A 19,643-nucleotide genomic window follows, 5' to 3' on the forward strand; every position below is an offset into this window, starting at 1 on the left:
CCCACAGAAAGCATAGCACATACCACGGCCTTTGTTATGTAATACCAGTCGTGGTGCCACCGAAGGAGATCGATCCTAGACCGACTGTGCATCAAGCGTGTGCTTTACCACTGGGCTGCGTCCTACCCCTTTCCCAGAGAGACAGTCCTATAACGGTTGTGGTCGGGGAACATGAATAGGAAATGTCCATTTGTTGGAAACAAACATAACTGGACCACCGACCATCAGTTTTAGCACGCATATTAGATATCCAGTACTTTAAAAAAAAAAAAATAATATAGCTTTTTTTTCTTACATTAATTTCTGTATCAGTGCATAAGTGCAAAAGTTCAGTGCTCTGCATTGCATACCTTTTCCAATATTCAACTTCAAAAACTTAAAAAAAAAAAATCATATGTATTTATTTGCCTGGAGAAAAACACATTCCTGCTACATTATATCTCTTAGTATGCACAGCTGCGCATGGTGTAAATGGATTCTTGTACCATTCATAGGGGCACACACTAGAGTCAGATATATATGGAGCCCTTCCCCAAAAGTTTAACGCCATCCAGATTTATACCATGTCATCCCAAGAAATATAGCCCTATTTCTTATGACTAAACCAAAAACCGTAGAAGATTGTTTTGTCTTTATATAATTTCAGAGACAATTTTGCGAATTTGATCTTTTTGAGAATTGGTAAACTCTTCACAAATGCTGAACATTCTTCGTCTGGCACTCAGGTTAGATAACTCTGGATGCGTCTTGATGGAGGTTAAACCTTCATTGTACAGAGAGCCTGGAGGGAGATGCCGCGAGCCAGTATCTCGCGCATAGAGAAGGATAACGTCACCTGAAAAAGAAAGCAACTGTTTAAAGACCGCCTACAAAAGTCCACTCTTTGATCAATGGCTACAGTCAATACTGCCTGGATGTGGACTTTCATTTTGAGACAATCAAAATACTCCCTTGGAAAGAATATTTTAAAAACTAAACTTCGCTTGGAGAAGGGGTTCGACACTACACTCGTGCCTGGACTAATCTGTGTGATAATTTATTAGTGTAAAAAGCAAGGGGGCCGGGAGGTGGAACATATTTCCCATTTGAATCGCAGGACGATAGGTGGGGGTGGGGGAGTAGGAGGCATCCCCCCAGTTGAAATGAGATCTACATATACATGTATATGTGTGTGTATGTATGTATGTATGTATCTCTCTCTCTCTCTCTCTCTCTCTCTCTCTCTCTCTCTCTCTCTCTCTCTCTCTATTTATATATATATACACACACACACGTATATATACTGTAAATCATAAAATATATATACACTGTAAATCATAATATAAATATACTGTAAATCATAAAAATATTAACGATCTTAAAGTTTAGCGAAATTCAAATCCAAATAAGTAACACATTAGCGACATAGAACTTTAACGAGGTCATCATATCAGAAACTAAAAAACGAATAATATAAGCTTAACCTGTATGATCAGCTGAATCATATTTTTGACGAATCTTGACAGCTTACAGACATCTTGAATTTAGTAGAAAACTGCAGTAATGTACATGCTAACTAAGTAATGTTATTTGCTATCCTGATGGTTTAATCAACAGTATGTAACCATTGGTGTGCCTTCAGTATTTACTCAGAAAGATCAGAAGAATGTAGTTCATAATTCTCCATATTTGTAGAAATTGTTTTAATTTGACTATGAGTTGATTATAAACATTCTAAATTGCTATAATAAGTGTGTGTGTGTGGGGGGGGGGGGGGGATTGGTGTGTGTGTGTGTGTGTGTGTGTATGAACTCATATTTATTAACAAGCGAAAATAACATATCTGAAAACAGTTTATGATCCCTCCCCAACTGCCGGCATCTTCCGACGCCTATGAACTTCAGATACCTCTAGGGGCGGGACGTAGCCCAGTGCTCGCGTGATGTACGGCCGGTTTGGGATTGATCCCCGACGGTGGGCCCATTGGGTTATTTCTCGTTCAAGCCAGTGCACCACGACTGGTATATCAAAGGTCGTGGTATGTGTTACCCTGTCTGTGGGATGGTGCATATAAAATATCTCTTGCTACTAATGGAAACATGTAGATATTCCTCTCTAATACTATATATGTCAAAATTACTAAATATTTTACATCCAATAGCCGATCAGTAATAAATTAATGTCATTAGTTTGTTAAACAAAACCAACTAACTTTTTCAGCCTTCCCACCCCACTGAAACACTATAATATTATATAGTATAATGTTCTTACAGGCCTTATAGGACAAGCAGTTGTTTTGATTATTTTACACATACATACAAAGTCCACACTCAGTCAATATTTACTGTTATGACAGATATAAAGTCCACATTAGGTATCTGTTTAATGTTGTCACATATACAAAGTCCACAGTCAGTCACTATTTACTGTTATGACAGATATAAAGTCCACTATAGGTATCTATTTACTGTTATGACAGATATAAAGTCCACTATAGGTATCTATTTACTGTTACAGGGGACAATATTTCGAAATCTTAGGTAACTGAAAGTCGGTTCACGTGGTTTGTACCTAGGTAACCAAATGTTCGGTTACGTGAATTATATCTGGGTAACCCATTGGTTACCTGATCGGTTCCCTAAAAGTTACATTGGAATTATATTTTAAATACATAATTTTTACCTCAAACATGAAGTTAAAACTAAATACAAAAGAAAACGCTTTATAAATCAGTTTCTTTAATGTTTGCTAAAGTTAACAATATTGTAAAAGGACTAAATATCAGCCCCATTAGATACATTTGGAGGAATAACACGCAAGACTCACAAAACTAATAATAAAAAAACAAAAAAACAAAACAAATAAAGACTCATTTGGCACAGATAATATGTAACATTTGGTATACAGCAAATAAAAAAAATATAAAAAACAACCCAAAACAACTGTCCAGTTCCTGTGAACACTTCCAGATTCTTTGCTTCGTTTTGCGGTGACCTTGCTACTTTCACGTTCTCTATACTACAGTGACGTCCCAAATGTTTGTTTTCTAAAGCCCATTATGTGATGTTAGTATTTTTCAACTTTTGTGACACTTTTGGATTCCTGTTTACATTAAAACCGTTTTCAACATTTGTAAAATTATTAGAAATCCAATAGTATTTCTCTATATATTCCTTTAGAGATAAAATAGCAGTTGATAATTTAGCCATCCCCAGCGGTACGTGCACATTTCTTTAAAACGTTTGGCTCAACTCTATACTGAGCATTTTAGTTTAGACTGGTCGCAAGTTACAACTGCGCATTTAGTATCTAAAAATCAGTCTAAAACATTTATTGGAATACTATTCGGTCTATTGGAATACTAGTAGTAAGTCTGCGTGAATAAAACTTCTTGTAATCGTAAAGTTTGCCATTTTTAATTTCTGAAAGTCTATAGGTCACGACATAACCGATTTGCGGTTCGCGTGAATTTAATTTTGCGTAACCGACACGCGAACAGAACGGCGGTTCGCGTGAAATATTGTGCCCTGCTGTTATGACAGATATAAAGTCCACACTAGGTATCTATTTACTGTGGTCACAGATATAAAGTCCACACTAAGTCACTATTTACTGTTGTCACATATATATAGTCCACTCTAGGTATCTATTTACTGTTATGACAGATATAAAGTCCACACTAGGTCACTATAAACTTGTGAAAACCTCCTAAGCAACAGGCGACTTGTAAACCAAGATAACTCAAAACAAAACGTACAGACATGGCAGTTCGACAAACGTCGCCATGTACATAGAGATGAAAGCAAACGTTCCAGAAAAATCACATTTCTCTGCCAGACTACTATGTAGCGATGCAATGAAACCAGTCTCACCTCCCATTCTGTGCAGTCCCTGGACAGTCGTCAGTCGGAGGTCCCCCAGGCCTTTGTTGGGATCTTCCAGAATGACGTTTCTCTCGTTGAAGTCCACGCACACAACGTAGACCTTGTAGCGAGGCACGCGCAGCACGTCCTCGTGGCGATTCACGACGAAGCTGGCGGTCTTGGTGTCGCGAGTTGACGCGCTGCCCTGCAGAATGTTCCGGGTTCGGCCGTCGTGCTTGGAGACACTTTCCGAGTAGAAGCTGATGGTGCACACGCCTGACACCAACATTGTTGGGTGGATCTTATCGAGGATGTCGGCACTTCCCTGCAATCAAGTGGTTGATCATATATACTAGTTCGAGTACTATGCCGTTAGAGAGCTAGAGCGATCATAACCGTCCAAATTGCTGTCCATCTTCTGAGGTCTTTGAAAGCATTTTTAAAAATATACATGTTCATGCACAATAACGATGGACATAGGAAAAACCACTAATAATCTCATGTTATTAGTAACAGTGAACATTGTAATATAAATGTTATGTAGGATAAGCTCGGTTACACATTCTGACATGAGGCACATATAACATCTTTATTACACTGCAATATATAAAGATGGAACACCCATTTTTAGGATAGTGATTATAAAGTGTCTTTTTATCAACTACCAGTAAAGAAAGAATTTATTTTGCATGGTATATCCATTCATGTTGGAATCAAGAGAAATGATTAAAGTGCAAATTCAGCGGCCAACCTGCCTTAGATTTCTCTCATGCCAGGATGGGTGTCCTAGATGGGGATTTTAAACATAGCATTAGCTCATTTTATTTTTCAACCTGACTGGATTGGTGCGGTCGCAGACTTGGGAGAAGCAGACCTGAGAGAGGCAGACCTGAGAGTGACAGACCTGGGAGAGGCAGAACTGGAAGAGGTAGACCTGGGATTGTGGCAGACCTGAGAGAGTGGCAGACCTGGCAGATCTGGAAGAGTGGCAGTTCTGGGAAAGTGACAGACTGGGAAAGTGGTAGTCCTAAGATAGTGGCAGTCCTGGGAGAAAGGCAGAACTGGTAGAGTGACAGTCCTGGGAAAGTGGCAGAGCTGGGAGAGTGGTAGACCTGGTAGAGTAGCAGACCTAGAAGAGGCAGACCTGGAAGAAGCAGTCCTAGGAGAATGGCAGACCTGAGAGAGTGGCAGACCTGGAAGAGGCAGTCCTGGAAGAGTGGTAGACCTGGGAGAAGCAGTCTTAGGAGAGTGGCAGACCTGGGAGAGGCAGACCTGCAAAAGTGACAGACCTGGAAGAGGCAGACCTGAGAGTCAGACCTGAGAGAGTGGCAGACATGAGAGAGGCAGACCTGAGAGAGTGGCAGGCATGGCAGAGGCAGACCTGAGAGAGGCAGACGTGGGAGAGTGGCAGATCTGGAAGAGGCAGATCTGGAAGAGTCAGACCTGAGAGAGTGGCAGACCTGAGAGAGGTAGACCTGGAAGAGGTAGACCTGAGAGAGTGGCAGACATGGAAGAGTGGCAGACCTAGGACAGTGGCAAACTTGGGAGAGTGGCAGACCTGGGACAGGCAGACCTGAGAGTGGCAGACCTAGGACAGTGGCAGACCTGAGAGAGTGGCAGACATGGAAGAGTGGCAGACCTGGAAGAGGCAGATCTGGAAGAGTGGTAGACCTGGGAGAAGCAGTCCTAGAAGAGTAGCAGACCTGGGAGAGGCAGACCTGAGAGTGGCAGACCTGAGAGAGGCAGACCTGGGAGAGTGGCAGAACTGGAAGAGGTAGACCTGGGATAGTGGCAGACCTGAGAGAGTGGCAGAACTGGCAGATCTGGAAGAGTGGCAGTTCTAGGAAAGTGACAGACTTGGGAAAGTGGTAGTCCTGTGAGAAAGGCAGACCTGGTAGAGTGACAGTCCTGGGATAGTGGCAGACCTGGGAGAGTGGCAGACCTGGGAGAGGCAGACCTGGGAGAGGCAGACCTAGGAGAGTGGCAGACCTGTGAGAGGCAGACCTTGGAGAGGCAGACCCAGGAGAGTGGCAGACCTGGGAGAGCCAGACCTGGGAGAGGCAGGCCTTGGAGAGTGACAGACCTGGAAGAGAGGCAGGCCTTGGAGAGTGACAGACCTGGAAGAGAGGCAGACCTGGGAAAGTGGCAGACCTGGGAGAGGCAGACCTGGGAGAGTGACAGACCTGAGAGTGAGGCATACCTGAGAGAGTGGCAGACCTGGGAGAGTGGCAGACCTGAGAGAGAGGCAGACCTGGGAGAGAGGCAGACCTGGGAGAGGCAGACCTGGGAGAGTGACAGACCTGAGAGAGTGACAGACCTGGAAGAGAGGCAGACCTGGGAGAATGATAGACCTGAGATAGTAGCAGCCCTGGAAGAGTGACAGTCCTAGAAGAGGCAGACCTGGAAGAGTGGTAGACCTGGGAGAAGAAGTCCTAGGAGAGTGGCAGACCTGAGAGAGTGGCAGACCTGGAAGAGTGGCAGACCTGGAAGAGGCAGATCTGGAAGAGTGGTAGACCTGGGAGAAGCAGTCTTAGAAGAGTGGCAGACCTGGGAGAGTGGTAGACCTGGAAGAGTGGCAGACCTGGGAGAGGCAGACCTGAGAGTGGCAGACCTGAGAGAGGCAGACCTGGGAGAGTGGCAGAACTGGAAGAGGTAGACCTGGGATAGTGGCAGACCCGAGAGAGTGGCAGAACTGGCAGATCTGGAAGAGTGGCAGTTCTAGGAAAGTGACAGACTTGGGAAAGTGGTAGTCCTGTGAGAAAGGCAGACCTGGTAGAGTGACAGTCCTGGGATAGTGGCAGACCTGGGAGAGTGGCAGACTTGGAAGAGGCAGACCTGTGAGAGTGGCAGACCTAGAAGAGTGGCAGACCTGGGAGAGGCAGACCTGGGAGAGGCAGACCTGTGAGAGGCAGACCGTGGAGAGGCAGACCCAGGAGAGTGGCAGACCTGGGAGAGCCAGACCTGGGAGAGGCAGGCCTTGGAGAGTGACAGACCTGGAAGAGAGGCAGGCCTTGGAGAGTGACAGACCTGGAAGAGAGGCAGACCTGGGAAAGTGGCAGACCTGGGAGAGGCAGACCTGGGAGAGTGACAGACCTGAGAGTGAGGCATACCTGAGAGAGTGGCAGACCTGGGAGAGTGGCAGACCTGAGAGAGAGGCAGACTTGGGAGAGAGGCAGACCTGGGAGAGGCAGACCTGGGAGAGTGACAGACCTGAGAGAGTGACAGACCTGGAAGAGAGGCAGACCTGGGAGAATGATAGACCTGAGATAGTAGCAGCCCTGGAAGAGTGACAGTCCTAGACGAGGCAGACCTGGAAGAGTGGTAGACCTGGGAGAAGAAGTCCTAGGAGAGTGGCAGACCTGAGAAAGTGGCAGACCTGGAAGAGTGGCAGACCTGGAAGAGGCAGATCTGGAAGAGTGGTAGACCTGGGAGAAGCAGTCTTAGAAGAGTGGCAGACCTGGGAGAGTGGTAGACCTGGAAGAGTGGCAGACCTGGAAGAGGCAGACCTGGAAGAGTAGTAGACCTGGGAGAAGCAGTCCTAGGAGAGTGGCAGACCTGAGAGAGACAGATCTGGAAGAGTGGCAGACCTGGAAGAGAGTGGCAGACCTGGAAGAATGACAGACCTGAGAGAGTGGCGGATCTGGAAGAGTGGCGGACCTGGAAGAGTGGCAGACCTGAGAGAGTGGCAGACCTGGAAGAGGCAGTCCTGGAAGAGTGGTAGACCTGGGAGAAGTAGTCTTAGGAGAGTGGCAGACCTGGGAGAGGCAGACCTGCAAAAGTGACAGACCTGGAAGAGGCAGACCTGAGAGAGTGGCAGACATGAGAAAGGCAGACCTGGAAGAGGTAGACCTGAGAGAGTGGCAGACATGGCAGAGGCAGACCTGAGAGAGGCAGACGTGGGAGAGTGGCAGACCTGAGAGAGGTAGACCTGGAAGAGGTAGACCTGAGAGAGTGGAAGACCTGAGAGAGGTAGACCTGGAAGAGGTAGACCTGAGAGAGTGGCAGACATGGGAGAGTGGCAGACCTAGGACAGTGGCAAACTTGGGAGAGTGGCAGACCTGGGACAGGCAGACCTGAGAGTGGCAGACCTAGGACAGTGGCAGACCTGGGAGAGTGGCAGACCTGGAAGAGGCAGACCTGAGAGTCAGACCTGAGAGAGTGGCAGACATGAGAGAGGCAGACCTGGAAGAGGTAGACCTGAGAGAGTGGCAGACATGGCAGAGGCAGACCTGAGAGAGGCAGACGTGGGAGAGTGGCAGATCTGGAAGAGGCAGATCTGGAAGAGTCAGACCTGAGAGAGTGGCAGACCTGAGAGAGGTAGACCTGGAAGAGGTAGACCTGAGAGAGTGGCAGACATGGGAGAGTGGCAGACCTAGGACAGTGGCAAACTTGGGAGAGTGGCAGACCTGGGAGAGGCAGACCTGAGAGTGGCAGACCTAGGGCAGTGGCAGACCTGGGAGAGGGAGACCTGGGAGAGGCAGACCTGAGAGAGGCAGACCTGGGAGAGTGGCAGAACTGGAAGAGGTAGACCTGGGATAGTGGCAGACCTGAGAGAGTGGCAGAACTGGCAGATCTGGAAGAGTGGCAGTTCTAGGAAAGTGACAGACTTGGGAAAGTAGTAGTCCTGTGAGAAAGGCAGAACTGGTGGAGTGACAGTCCTGCGGTAGTGGCAGACCTGGGAGAGTGGCAGACCTGGAAGAGGCAGACCTGTGAGAGTGGCAGACCTTGGAGAGGCAGACCCAGGAGAGTGGCAGACCTGGGAGAGCCAGACCTGGGAGAGGCAGGCCTTGAAGAGTGACATACCTGGAAGAGAGGCAGGCCTTGGAGAGTGACAGACCTGGAAGAGAGGCAGACCTGGGAAAGTGGCAGACCTGGGAGAGGCAGACCTGGGAGAGTGACAGACCTGAGAGAGAGGCAGACCTGAGAGAGTGGCAGACCAGGGAGAGTGGCAGACCTGAGAGAGAGGCAGACCTGGGAGAGAGGCAGACCTGGGAGAGGCAGACCTGGGAGAGTGACAGACCTGAGAGAGTGACAGACCTGGAAGAGAGGCAGACCTGGGAGAATGATAGACCTGAGATAGTAGCAGCCCTGGAAGAGTGACAGTCCTAGGAGAGTGACATACCTGAGATAGTGGCAATCATCGAAGAGATAGTCCTGGGGTGTAACAGTCCTGGGAGTGTAACAGTCCTGGGACAGTGACAGTCCTGGGAGTGGCAGTTCTCCTGGCACAGCCAACAATATGAACTTTGTCTTGTGTTGTGCTCATATCAGTCATACGTTTTTGAGTTTTTGAATCTTAACCAACGTGGAAAGAAATTTATTTTGTAAACGTCATGAATGGAATATGATTCATCCCGAATTTGTTTTAAAATGATTATGAGATGTTAAATTTTAATCAAAATTTTAAGATACGTATCTGTGGTTTTTTCTTTGTTGCACAGCTCTTTACATGATGTTTAATTTAACTTTGAATTTTTATATTTAAACTGATCCAATCTGATACATAAAACTAATCCTTACCTCACTTGTATATATGTCCCTAGTTTTGGCCTAACTTTTATTGTAACATATACATGCAAGTCATTGAAATCTCACCCATATTCTGTTTTCACTCCGATTCTCTACGACGTCAACATTCGCTACGTGTTGAATGATATCTCCACGACCAGAGAGTCTCTTGAGTAGCGGCAACATTTTGCAAATGACAACCAGCATTAAGACTTCACCCAGTCCTAGGAGGACGATCAGGTAACTCCACACTGCAGAAAAGAAAGGAATGTTAACAGTTATAAGTGTTTATTAGTGGCTATTTGGTGTCACCTCCATGGCTAGCCAATGCACAGAACAGTGTCTGTCGTGCGCAGAACCCTGGCTAAGTCAAAGGTTGTGTCAACGAAAGGCGTGCTTGAACAGTTTTCTGATGGCAGCAACACCCATACCCATACATTCCACCCTGGACTGATATCCCACATAGGCTGAGATGTGTACCCACGATGGCATGCTTTCACCTTAAAGGCATACTGTCACGGATTTAAGGACCTTATTTCTCTAAAAATGGATAATAATAAAAAAATTACATTACTTGTTGGAAACCAAATCTAGCTATCGCATCACCTTAACTGAACCATGATGGAATGAAATCCATATCATCCCTCTCGGCAACTTTAGTTTTTGAATTATGGACCATTGCCATAATTCAATTATTTTTATAAAATGTCATTAATAAATGGAGTATGGTGGTTATGAAAATGGTTGAATAAAGTACATTTAGGGACAAATCAAATAATTTTTGTTCAGGTAATACTTTGTTAGACCATTAAATAGGCCAGTGGTCTGTGACAATATGCCTTTAACTGAATATTAGTAAGGAAATAACTAAAACCAAACGAACTGGCTGTTATTATATAATAGCCAAACATAATAACTTTAGACCTTCTTGCAAATAGCAGCATGGTATTTAAAATTACATATTACATGTAGCATCTATAATAATCTTTATATGCCGTATACCACAGCATTTGAATAAAAACAAAGTGTATATTAATGACATTCGAACCTACTGCATAGATTGTGATGGCATTTAAAGTAGAAACACTGTTGAACGGAACTCATGCACTTACCACTGTTCAGCGAGTAGGAGCTCAGTGAGGACACCTTTCCTTCCACGGATATCTGCTTCCACAGAACATCGTCGGCAAGTGTACTGTGGTTTCTATGCAGCTCGTCTCGAGTCTTGTTCAGCTTCCACTCCAAATTCTTGACAGTCTTGTTAACAGACTTCAGAGTCTCGTTTCTGCTCATCTGGCAAATTTCATCAACCTGCTGTTTCCAATGTCTAGCATCGACATGTTGAGTATTTGCAAACTGTGGATGAGGGACGTTCGGCATGTCTTTCATCTGTTGCATAACGGACAGTAGAATACGTCCCTCCTGGTTTGATACGTACCAGCTGTTTAATATTGTGGATATCAAAGTGCCGGCTAGAAAACTGGTAACCACGCTGAAAGTGAGCAGATACAACAAAGAGTAAAGTAACGAAATATCACAAAGTAGAAACAAACCCGTATGCATTGGCGTACATGGGGGGGGGGGGGGGGGGTTCGACCGACCCCCCCCCCCCTGAAAGAGAGAGAGAGAGAGAGAGAGAGAGAGAGAGAGAGACACTATCTACATACGTGACTGCTGTGTATGCCATGAAAACGTGAAGATCGGTCTTGCAACAAAGAAGATACAAATTACAGAATCGCCGCCAAAAATGTTCTCTCTTGAGATCTTGTCCGATATTTATGTTGTCCTTGTGACGAGTGGTATCCCGTGTTGTGAGGACAGACCGTGTATCCTGTGTTGTGAGGTCAGACCGTGTTTTGTGGGGTGTGAGCCGGTCACCTCCTGTAGTTAATGTTGTTTCGCTCTTGTTAGTTCGGGATTCTGTATTGGAGTTATTGGCACTCTCGTTTTCTTCTGAAATATTTCTTACAGCCTTGGCCTGTTTATTATCATTTGGCACACAATCACTTTTCTGACTTTCACGGTTTTTGTTGCACTGTTCGTCACCAGACTTAGAGTCTGTTTTGTTCTCATCTTTCTTTAAATCTACCGAAGTACTTTTCCCAGATAACACGAGATTTGTAACATCTGAACGGTCTAATTTAGATGAATTTTCAATGTCTGTTTTTTTCAGTTCGTCACTTCCGTTATTTTGATATAGTCCAACATCCACACTGTCTTTTCCCGCCGCGATGACACAAGCAGGTTCTTGTGTGGTGTGGTGTGCTTCTTGCTGTTCATCACCTGGACCTTCGCCCACTGAATTTCCATTGGATTCCTCAGCGAGTTCAGTGTTTACATTTTCAGACACATCTCCCGAATGAGACATTCGGTCTGCTTTCACCCTCTGGGTGTCCTATAAATATAGTTAACACAGTTTAGATTGAATAGGTTCTCGCAACAAATAAGTAAATATTAAATAAAACACGAACACTTCCGTAACGACTAAACCAAACGCCAGTGTAACGTTCAATGAACTGCTAACACATTTGTATATACAGTGGACTTTGTCTATACCGGACTCACTTCGTACCGTCGAAATAGTCCGGTTTACATAGAGGACCGGTTAAGGCAGGGTTCATCCAGAGTTATGGTTCTTGAATGATCAACAATGACATTTGAACCCATGGATGGTTGGGAAACACAGTCATACAAGCCAAACTTGCAATCGATTATTTCACAGACATAAAAATAAATATACTTAAAGGGACATTCCTGAGTTTGCTGCAATTTTTAAGATGTTATTGACTAACAGAGACATTGTAATTACATATATTTTTCTGCATAAAATATTAGTGGCAGAACTTTAAACGTGTTTCTGGTCGTTCTAATATTTGTACTAGGTTAAATTTCATTTTATTTCCTAAAACATTGTTTATTCGTACGTACGAATTAAAAAATTTGGGCTGAATCTTTCTGTTTTTACTATGGATTTGAATCAAATTCTTGTATTAATTTGACTTTAGTTTGTAACGAAAGTTCGATACGTTGACGTTTTTTGGGTCACTCTGCCATTATAAATGAAATAAGACAACATAATACACACACACACACACACACACACACACTAATATTAATTTTTTGATCTAACGGCCTATCGAAATAAGAGTCAACTTCACACGAGTGCGATTACATTTTGTATTTGATCTCGCGACGGCGTCCTGTTTACTTGGCAATTGACTATCATTGTTCAGCTAATTAAGCAGCCCGTCGTTCAGTCAAATCCCAATCCGGTGTAGACAGAGGTAATTAATATATGAATGGTTCTTTTGTTCTTGATTTTTGATCCGGAGTCCGGAGTAGACAGAATACGGATTAGGCAGAGATTTATACCTAAGAGATAAACGGTAGCTGGAGGACGGGGCTTTAGAAATGGACTGGTTTACGCAGAGATCCGGATTACACAGAATCCGGTTTAGACAGAGTCCACTGTAATATGTTACATATAGTATACAAAAACATAGCGGTCACTTCGTCATATGTTATGTGCAGTTTCCATAAACATACCGAACTAAAATGTATACATACATATATATATGTGTGTGTGTGTTGTGTGTGTGTGTGTGTGTGTGTGTGTGTGTTTGTGTGTGTGTACAATCCAGTGTATACATAATATTAGTTCACCAAGGTAAACATCCACGGTCCGGTTTTTTTTTTACATTTTGACATTTATTTACAGCACAGCAATAAACATCACAATACTAAATATCGTGCCGGAGACGTTTATCTTGATTAACTTAGCTAACATAATATATACAATCGTACCAATAGATTGTGTTGAGTATTAAGCAGTGGTAATAAGCACACTTAATATTACTTTAAAATAGGTTCCAACGTAAATCCACGATACCAAGAACTAAAAAAGGTGGAAATGTCCGTTCGTCACCAGTCACCCGACATGATTTAACACGTCCAATAATCGAGAAAAACACGTCAGTTTCGTGGAAATCCCAGGACCTCTGGGAAGAAAATCAATTTATTCAATAAAATAACGACCCGTCAGCAGACAGAAACGGGAAAACCCGTGAGCCGCTTCACTACTTAATGTTATTGCCTGGCAAAATAATCCACGAAAATTTTATAACGGTGTAAATTGTGTTGCTTGCTATTATAGGTAATTATGTGTGCTTTTGATAATATTGATTATCAGATTTAAATTTGGTTATAGATGGTTTAATTATCACTACCTGGTCTGGGTTTTTGTGCTACAAGAGACAAGTCTGAAGTATAGTTCTGTTCTATTTTTAGGATACGATCTATTTTGACGTCACCCAGCCGTATTAGCCATATATAATACACAGCAACAACTGAGGACATTGTCTGTGCAGGTAAGTATCCTACAGTTTTTGATTGAATGTATATATATGCCATTACAAGCGTGAACTTTATTCTTTTCAGTATTTGCGGTTAAGGATTTTAAAATGTGTTCGTTACATTTGGCTTGATGCCTCGTGACTAACAGGTCGTTATATTAGGTCGTCGTATAACAAGCACAATTCGGATTGATACTTAAGTTTCCTGTGCTGTGGCTTTATTTTGCTCCGAAAATATACATACATATATATATATATATATATATATATATATATATATATATATATATATATATATATATATTATGTTTGTTTCGGCTGCCCGCTCTATTTGCGACTAATTCATTTCATACTTAAGCTTGACGCAAACAATTTAGTTTTTATTCTAATTGTAAATTTAGTTATTATGATGCATTAAATTTTTTCTTTCTCCTCTAATTCAAATTGTAAATTCCACAGCTTATTTACACACACACACACACACACACAAACACACACACACACACACACACGACACATCCACCGGGGAATCTCGGAGGATGTGCCCAAGACAGGCGTGTTTGAACTTTCAGTGGATGTAAGTACGAGTCAAATGGTTGGTTGATTGATCGTGTCATGTTTATTGTTTATATCACAAAAGAGGACACTCAAGCTAGGCTGTACCCTGCGTTCAAGGAACGCTCTAATTCACCAAAGTAAATGTAAACATAAACATTTAAAAAAAATAAAAAAATAGAAAGATATTTTGTAAAAGGCCGAACAGTTTATCTTAAGATATATTATATATAGTACTGCATACAAGTGCATGAAATGATAATGTAGGAGTGGGTGGGTCGAAAGGATTTTAAAAATTAAATGAATTTTTTTAAGTATCATAGTTACAGTGACATAATTATTATTTTGCTATTTTTACTTAATTTGAGATAAATAATAACAAATTAATCGACCCAAAATATAAACTCCGGTTACCGGCCTCGGTGGCACCGTGGTCTACAGGCTGGTAGGTACTGGGTTCGGATCCCAGTCGAGGCATGGGATTTTTAATCCAGATACCGACTCCAAACCCTGAGTGAGTGCTCCGCAGGGCTCATTGGGTAGGTGTAAACCACTTGCACCGACCAGTGATCCATAACTGGTTGAACAAAGGCCATGGTTTGTGCTATCCTGCCTGTGGGAAGCGCAAATAAAAGATCCCTTGCTTCTAATCGGAAAGAGTAGCCCATGTAGTGGCGACAGCGGGTTTCCTCTCAAAATCTGTGTGGTCCTTAACCATATGTCTGACGCCATATAATAGTAAATAAAATGTGTTGAGTGCGTCGTTAAATAAAATATTTCTTTCATTCTTTCTTAACTCCGGAATATCGAAATTGTTATTTGCTAGCGCGTTTATCACAGAGTCACGATTAGAACGACTATATTCACTTGACAACATCCACTTGACATAACGTTACCGAATGTTCACCTCAACTGAACGCGCCAAATTCAGTCGGTCGTCTTCTAGAGATTCTCCCCAAAATAAGAAAAATTCTACTAGTAAATTAAAGGCGCAGACCCTAGTTTCAGCCCGTGAAATGGGACACTAAATTCAGTTAATCTATAAACATGCAACACATCAGGGTAAGGATATACAAGTGAAATGGGACACTAAATTCAGTTAATCTATAAACGTGCAACACATCAGGGTAAGGATATAAAAAAGAAAAGCTACGTTTGTCGTGTTTAAATGGGCACATACCGTCTGAAATAACTGTCTCGATAACCATTACTTCTCAGACGAACGTGCGGTTTTAGAATGATGAAAAATGCATTTCGGGTATTAGAAAAACCTGGATGACCTGAAACACTTCAGCTGTACGAAAATGCATAGTCTAAATAATAAAATGTGAGTACTTCTACTTCTGGACATATAGTTGAATGTATAATGTTCACATTTTAAAGAAAACGTTAGTAAATAATGTTGGCAGGAAGCCACCATCAAGCAACATTGAAACTACACCTTTAAGGTACCGTACTGTACGCACAAACGTCGAGATAGGTCGGTTCCTGGGGAGGGGGTCAAACTGAAGAGTGTCTCGAGTGTTATTGATTTATAGCCTATATCTACGTATGTGACACAGCAAACAGGACAACGTTTACAATTAAACTGGGGCATTCCGTATCAGATGAATCACTTTTAGGACTCGCCTTTACAGTCTTAGGTCAGGTCATACGGTTTAACGTGCACATTATGAGCAAGCTGTTATAGCGGCTCCTTCGTCCTGGGCCTCGTTCCACAAAGCTATCTTAGCCCTAAGATCACCTTAAGTGCATAGCTACCGTATGCTCTAAGGTGATCTTAGTGCCAAGATCGCTTCGTGGAACGGGGTCCAGGACAGGAAATTGGTTGCGGCTGGGGGAGAAGGGACCGCCTGTGCTTGGCAAGTGCAAGAGAGCACAAGCAGCCCGACAAGAGTCAGTAGCGGGTGGGGGTATTTGTATTTCAATTTTTTAAACGTCCCGAGTCCAAAAATTTAGCATAAATTTTATGAAATAATTTGGCGCATGATTTGGAACGGTTCACCGAAAGTAAATTTAAGGAGCTATTCCTCAGACTTATGGAATTTGGTACTCTTATAGTAGTAGATCAGAAAACCACTGAACCAAAGTTTTAGACTTCTATCTTAATTAATCTTCAAGATACATGTCGTTGAACTTTGACCTCGTCTTTTGACTGATGCAGAGAGAAAATGAGCTTTTTAAAGGCCTTGAATAGACAAATAAATTTAATTTACATCGAACATTCAAACGTTATTTGTCACCAAGCCGGTCTTGGAAGAGTGGCAGTCTTCTTATAGGCAGTGCAGAAAGGATGAAATAGTCTTGTGTCGTTTCGATTCCATGCAGAATTTTTATTACAATTTTTATGTGATACTGACTTTTATTCTAAATTTTAATTTGATCTATCTGTGATATTTGTATTTTTGCACAGTTCTTTACACTTTGTTTTTATTTGACTCTTGGATTTTTAGCCCAGTGGTAAAGCGCTCGCTCGATGCGCGGGCGATGTGGGATCGATCCCCGTCGGTGGGCCCATTGGGCTATTTCTCGTTCCAGCCAGTGCACCACGACTGGTATATCAAAGACCGTGGTATGTACTACCCTGTCTGTGGGATGGTGCATATAAAATATCCCTTGCTGCTAATCGAAAAGAGTAGCCCACGAAGTGGTGACAGCGGGTTTCCTTTCAATATCTGTGTGGTCCTTAACCATATAACCGTAAATGCAATGTGTTGAGTGCGTCGTTAAATGAAACAGTTCTTTCTTTCTTGGATTTTTATATTGATGTTGATCATCACTTCATGTTTTGAATTACCATAGTTTGACACCCAATAGCCGATGCATTTTTCGTGCTGGGGTGTCGTTAAACATTCATTCATTCATTCATTCATTCATTCAAACGTTATCTCCCCCAAATTACAGCTCGACCTGACCTTTAACCTTGATCCTCAAACGTATATTGTCACCTATGTATTTTCAAAACGTTACTGGATATACCTAGTATATTGTAGAAGATTGCCTAAAACTTTTAAGCTGGGTAACAACCAGAGTTATAGTCCATTGTGTGTGACGGGTGTCTGTTCGTGTGTGCGCACACGCTCGCGTGTGTATGTGTGTGTGTGTGTGTGTTGGTGTGTGTATGTGTGACTTTAAACACTTCAGGCAACCCATAAGAACAAGAGATATAGTCCCATTGTGTGTGACGGGGGGGGGGGGGGGGGGGGGGGGGTTAGACATTTCAACACTTAAGTCAGTCTTGACTATCAGTCAAAAGCAGCTCTATCGTGAATAATGGAATTGAACAATATTCCCTTAGACATATTACCCTAAACAAATGTTCAGGTCCTTTAGAGAAGATATGAGGTATTTTACTGTGACAATTCATATTTCAGTACAGACAATATGCAATACACTAGTTTCTATTGTGTATGCCAGCAGTTTTCCACAGTAAATTTCCTTTTAGCTGTATATGTATATATATATACATGTATATATATATATATATATATATATATATATATACACATGTATGTATGTGTATACAATATATATATATATATATATATATCTGTCAAAATTACATAATGTTTGTCATCCAATAGCCAATGATTAATAAATCAATGTGCTCTAGTGTTGTCGTTAAGCAAAACAACCAAACTTGTGCGTCTTGACACCCTAAATGTCGATACCAATATTGGCAGGCAGTAATGACAGGTGCATAATTTGTTTTCATTTACTTCGAGTAATGAATAAGTATTGCTTTATGGGAGTGATTGTTGACACAGAATTTAATTATTATTAATACACTTAAAAGATATTTAAAACATTTTGTATTTAAAACCAAAATAATAATAGTGGGTTTTCTTTTCTTTTTAAGTAAAGCAGACAAAAACAAAACAAAAATAAGTTATTACTATAGGCTAGAATTGACTTCTGATGTCGACACTGTAACGTATACAAACACAAAATAAAGTTTATTTTCGTTTTTTAGCTACTAGTTACCAAACGTACCATGAACACGTAACGTCCTTTACAGAATGTATAAATGGCCCGGTCTCAATTGCAGACTTATTTTGCTAATTCTGATGTACATTATATATAGTGTAGATTTTAAAGACAGTTTTTCGTAAAGATTTCTCTGCTTTACTTTTCGGATGCATGCATGTTTATAATTTATGTTTTTGAAGGTAATGAGGGTTGAAACTAAAAGCATGACTTCAGAAGCGTCGGACATCATGCACTTGGCGGAGGACAGCGATGCCGAAGAGCTCGACAGTTGGGAAGAAGGTCGAGATTTTGACTTGGAACGCAAAAAGGACAAGCTGATTCGACGCATCATTAAACTAGTTGGATCTGACGAAGAAAAAAGACCACTAAATGTGGCTGTCATTGGTATATGGTTTTGACATTTTTATGTGTGTACTTGGTTTAGTAAAAGAGTTGATCAAATCCGCTGATATATATCCATGGGCACCGTCATATCTTAGAAACAACCAGACGGCATTGGAGATACATCTACAGTATGGTAGGGTGCAGCAGACCCATAGGACCAGGGGTGTGTGGATGGCAAGATATATATGTACAGTATGGTAGGGTGCAGCAGACCCATAGGACCAGGGGTGTGTAGAGTAAGGTGCAGCAGACCTGTAGGACCAGGGGTGTGTGGATGGCAGGAGATATATGTACATTATGGTAGGGTGCAACAGACCCATAGGACCAGGAGTGTGTAGAGTAGGGTGCAGCAGGTCCATAGGGTCAGGGGTGTGTGAATGGCAGCAGATACATGTTCAGTATGGTAGGGTGCAACAGACCCATAGGACCAGGAGTGTGTAGAGTAGGATGCAGCAGGTCCATAGGGTCAGGGGTGTGAATGGCAGGAGATACATGTTCAGTATGGTAGGGTGCAACAGACCCATAGGACCAGCAGTGTGTAGAGTAGGGTGCAGCAGGTCCATAGGGTCAGGGGTGTGTGAATGGCAGGAGATACGTGTTCAGTATGGTAGGGTGCAACAGACCCATAGGACCAGGAGTGTGTAGAGTAGGGTGCAGCAGGTCCATAGGGTCAGGGGTGTGTGAATGGCAGGAGATACATGTTCAGTATGGTAGGGTGCAGCAGGCCCATAGGGCCAAGAGTGTGTGGATGGCAGGAGATATATGTAATCGTAAAACTGTCGTAAGCTATGACGTCACTATGGTGTGTACTATAGTGACATCATAGCCTACCATGGTTTTACGATTTCATAGCTAAGATAGCTTCGGAAATCCCTAGCCTTGATTACGATGGTTTTACGATTTCGTAGTGCTATAAAGATGGCTTCGAAAATATGGGCCCTGGTGACGTCATAGCTTTTGGTGGTTTTACGATATTGTAGCACTAAAACAGCTTTGAAAATATGGTCCATAA

General features: G+C 42.6%; 2 protein-coding genes across 3 annotated transcripts in view; one reads left to right on the top strand and one right to left on the bottom strand.

The window, feature by feature from the left end:
- On the bottom strand, positions 1-13,368 carry LOC121383403. The gene is made up of 6 exons (XM_041513407.1): positions 13,207-13,368; positions 11,018-11,745; positions 10,463-10,842; positions 9,438-9,601; positions 3,852-4,167; positions 1-835 (listed from the first exon to the last, which is right to left on the bottom strand). The coding sequence occupies exons 2-6, from the start codon at positions 11,716-11,718 to the stop codon at positions 633-635; spliced, it is 1,764 nt and encodes a 587-aa protein (XP_041369341.1). The 5' UTR covers positions 11,719-11,745; positions 13,207-13,368; the 3' UTR covers positions 1-632.
- The window catches only part of LOC121383405, a 24,230-nt gene continuing 14,058 nt past the window's right edge, over positions 9,472-19,643 (top strand). For both annotated transcript variants that reach the window (XM_041513413.1, XM_041513412.1), the window contains exons 1-3: positions 9,472-9,590; positions 13,638-13,717; positions 18,427-18,631. Coding sequence is in view for 1 of the 2 variants with exons in the window: in XM_041513412.1 (XP_041369346.1) it covers positions 18,430-18,631 (202 nt within the window). In the remaining variant the exon portion in view is untranslated. The remainder of the gene's footprint in view (positions 9,591-13,637; positions 13,718-18,426; positions 18,632-19,643) is intronic.

Source organism: Gigantopelta aegis, chromosome 10, assembly GCF_016097555.1.
Source record: "Gigantopelta aegis isolate Gae_Host chromosome 10, Gae_host_genome, whole genome shotgun sequence".
Lineage (NCBI taxonomy): Eukaryota > Metazoa > Mollusca > Gastropoda > Neomphalida > Peltospiridae > Gigantopelta > Gigantopelta aegis.

What these genes read in the sequence shown, in the direction of transcription:
- LOC121383403 (XM_041513407.1), bottom strand. Translation starts at nt 11,718, where the DNA reads ATGTCTCATTCGGGAGATGTGTCTGAAAATGTAAACACTGAACTCGCT. An exon ending in GGAGTGAAAACAGAATATGG is followed by an intron (nt 4,168 to 9,437) that starts GTGAGATTTCAA and finishes ACTTGATTGCAG; the next exon opens with GGAAGTGCCGACATCCTCGA. An exon ending in GGGACTGCACAGAATGGGAG is followed by an intron (nt 836 to 3,851) that starts GTGAGACTGGTT and finishes TTTCTTTTTCAG; the next exon opens with GTGACGTTATCCTTCTCTAT.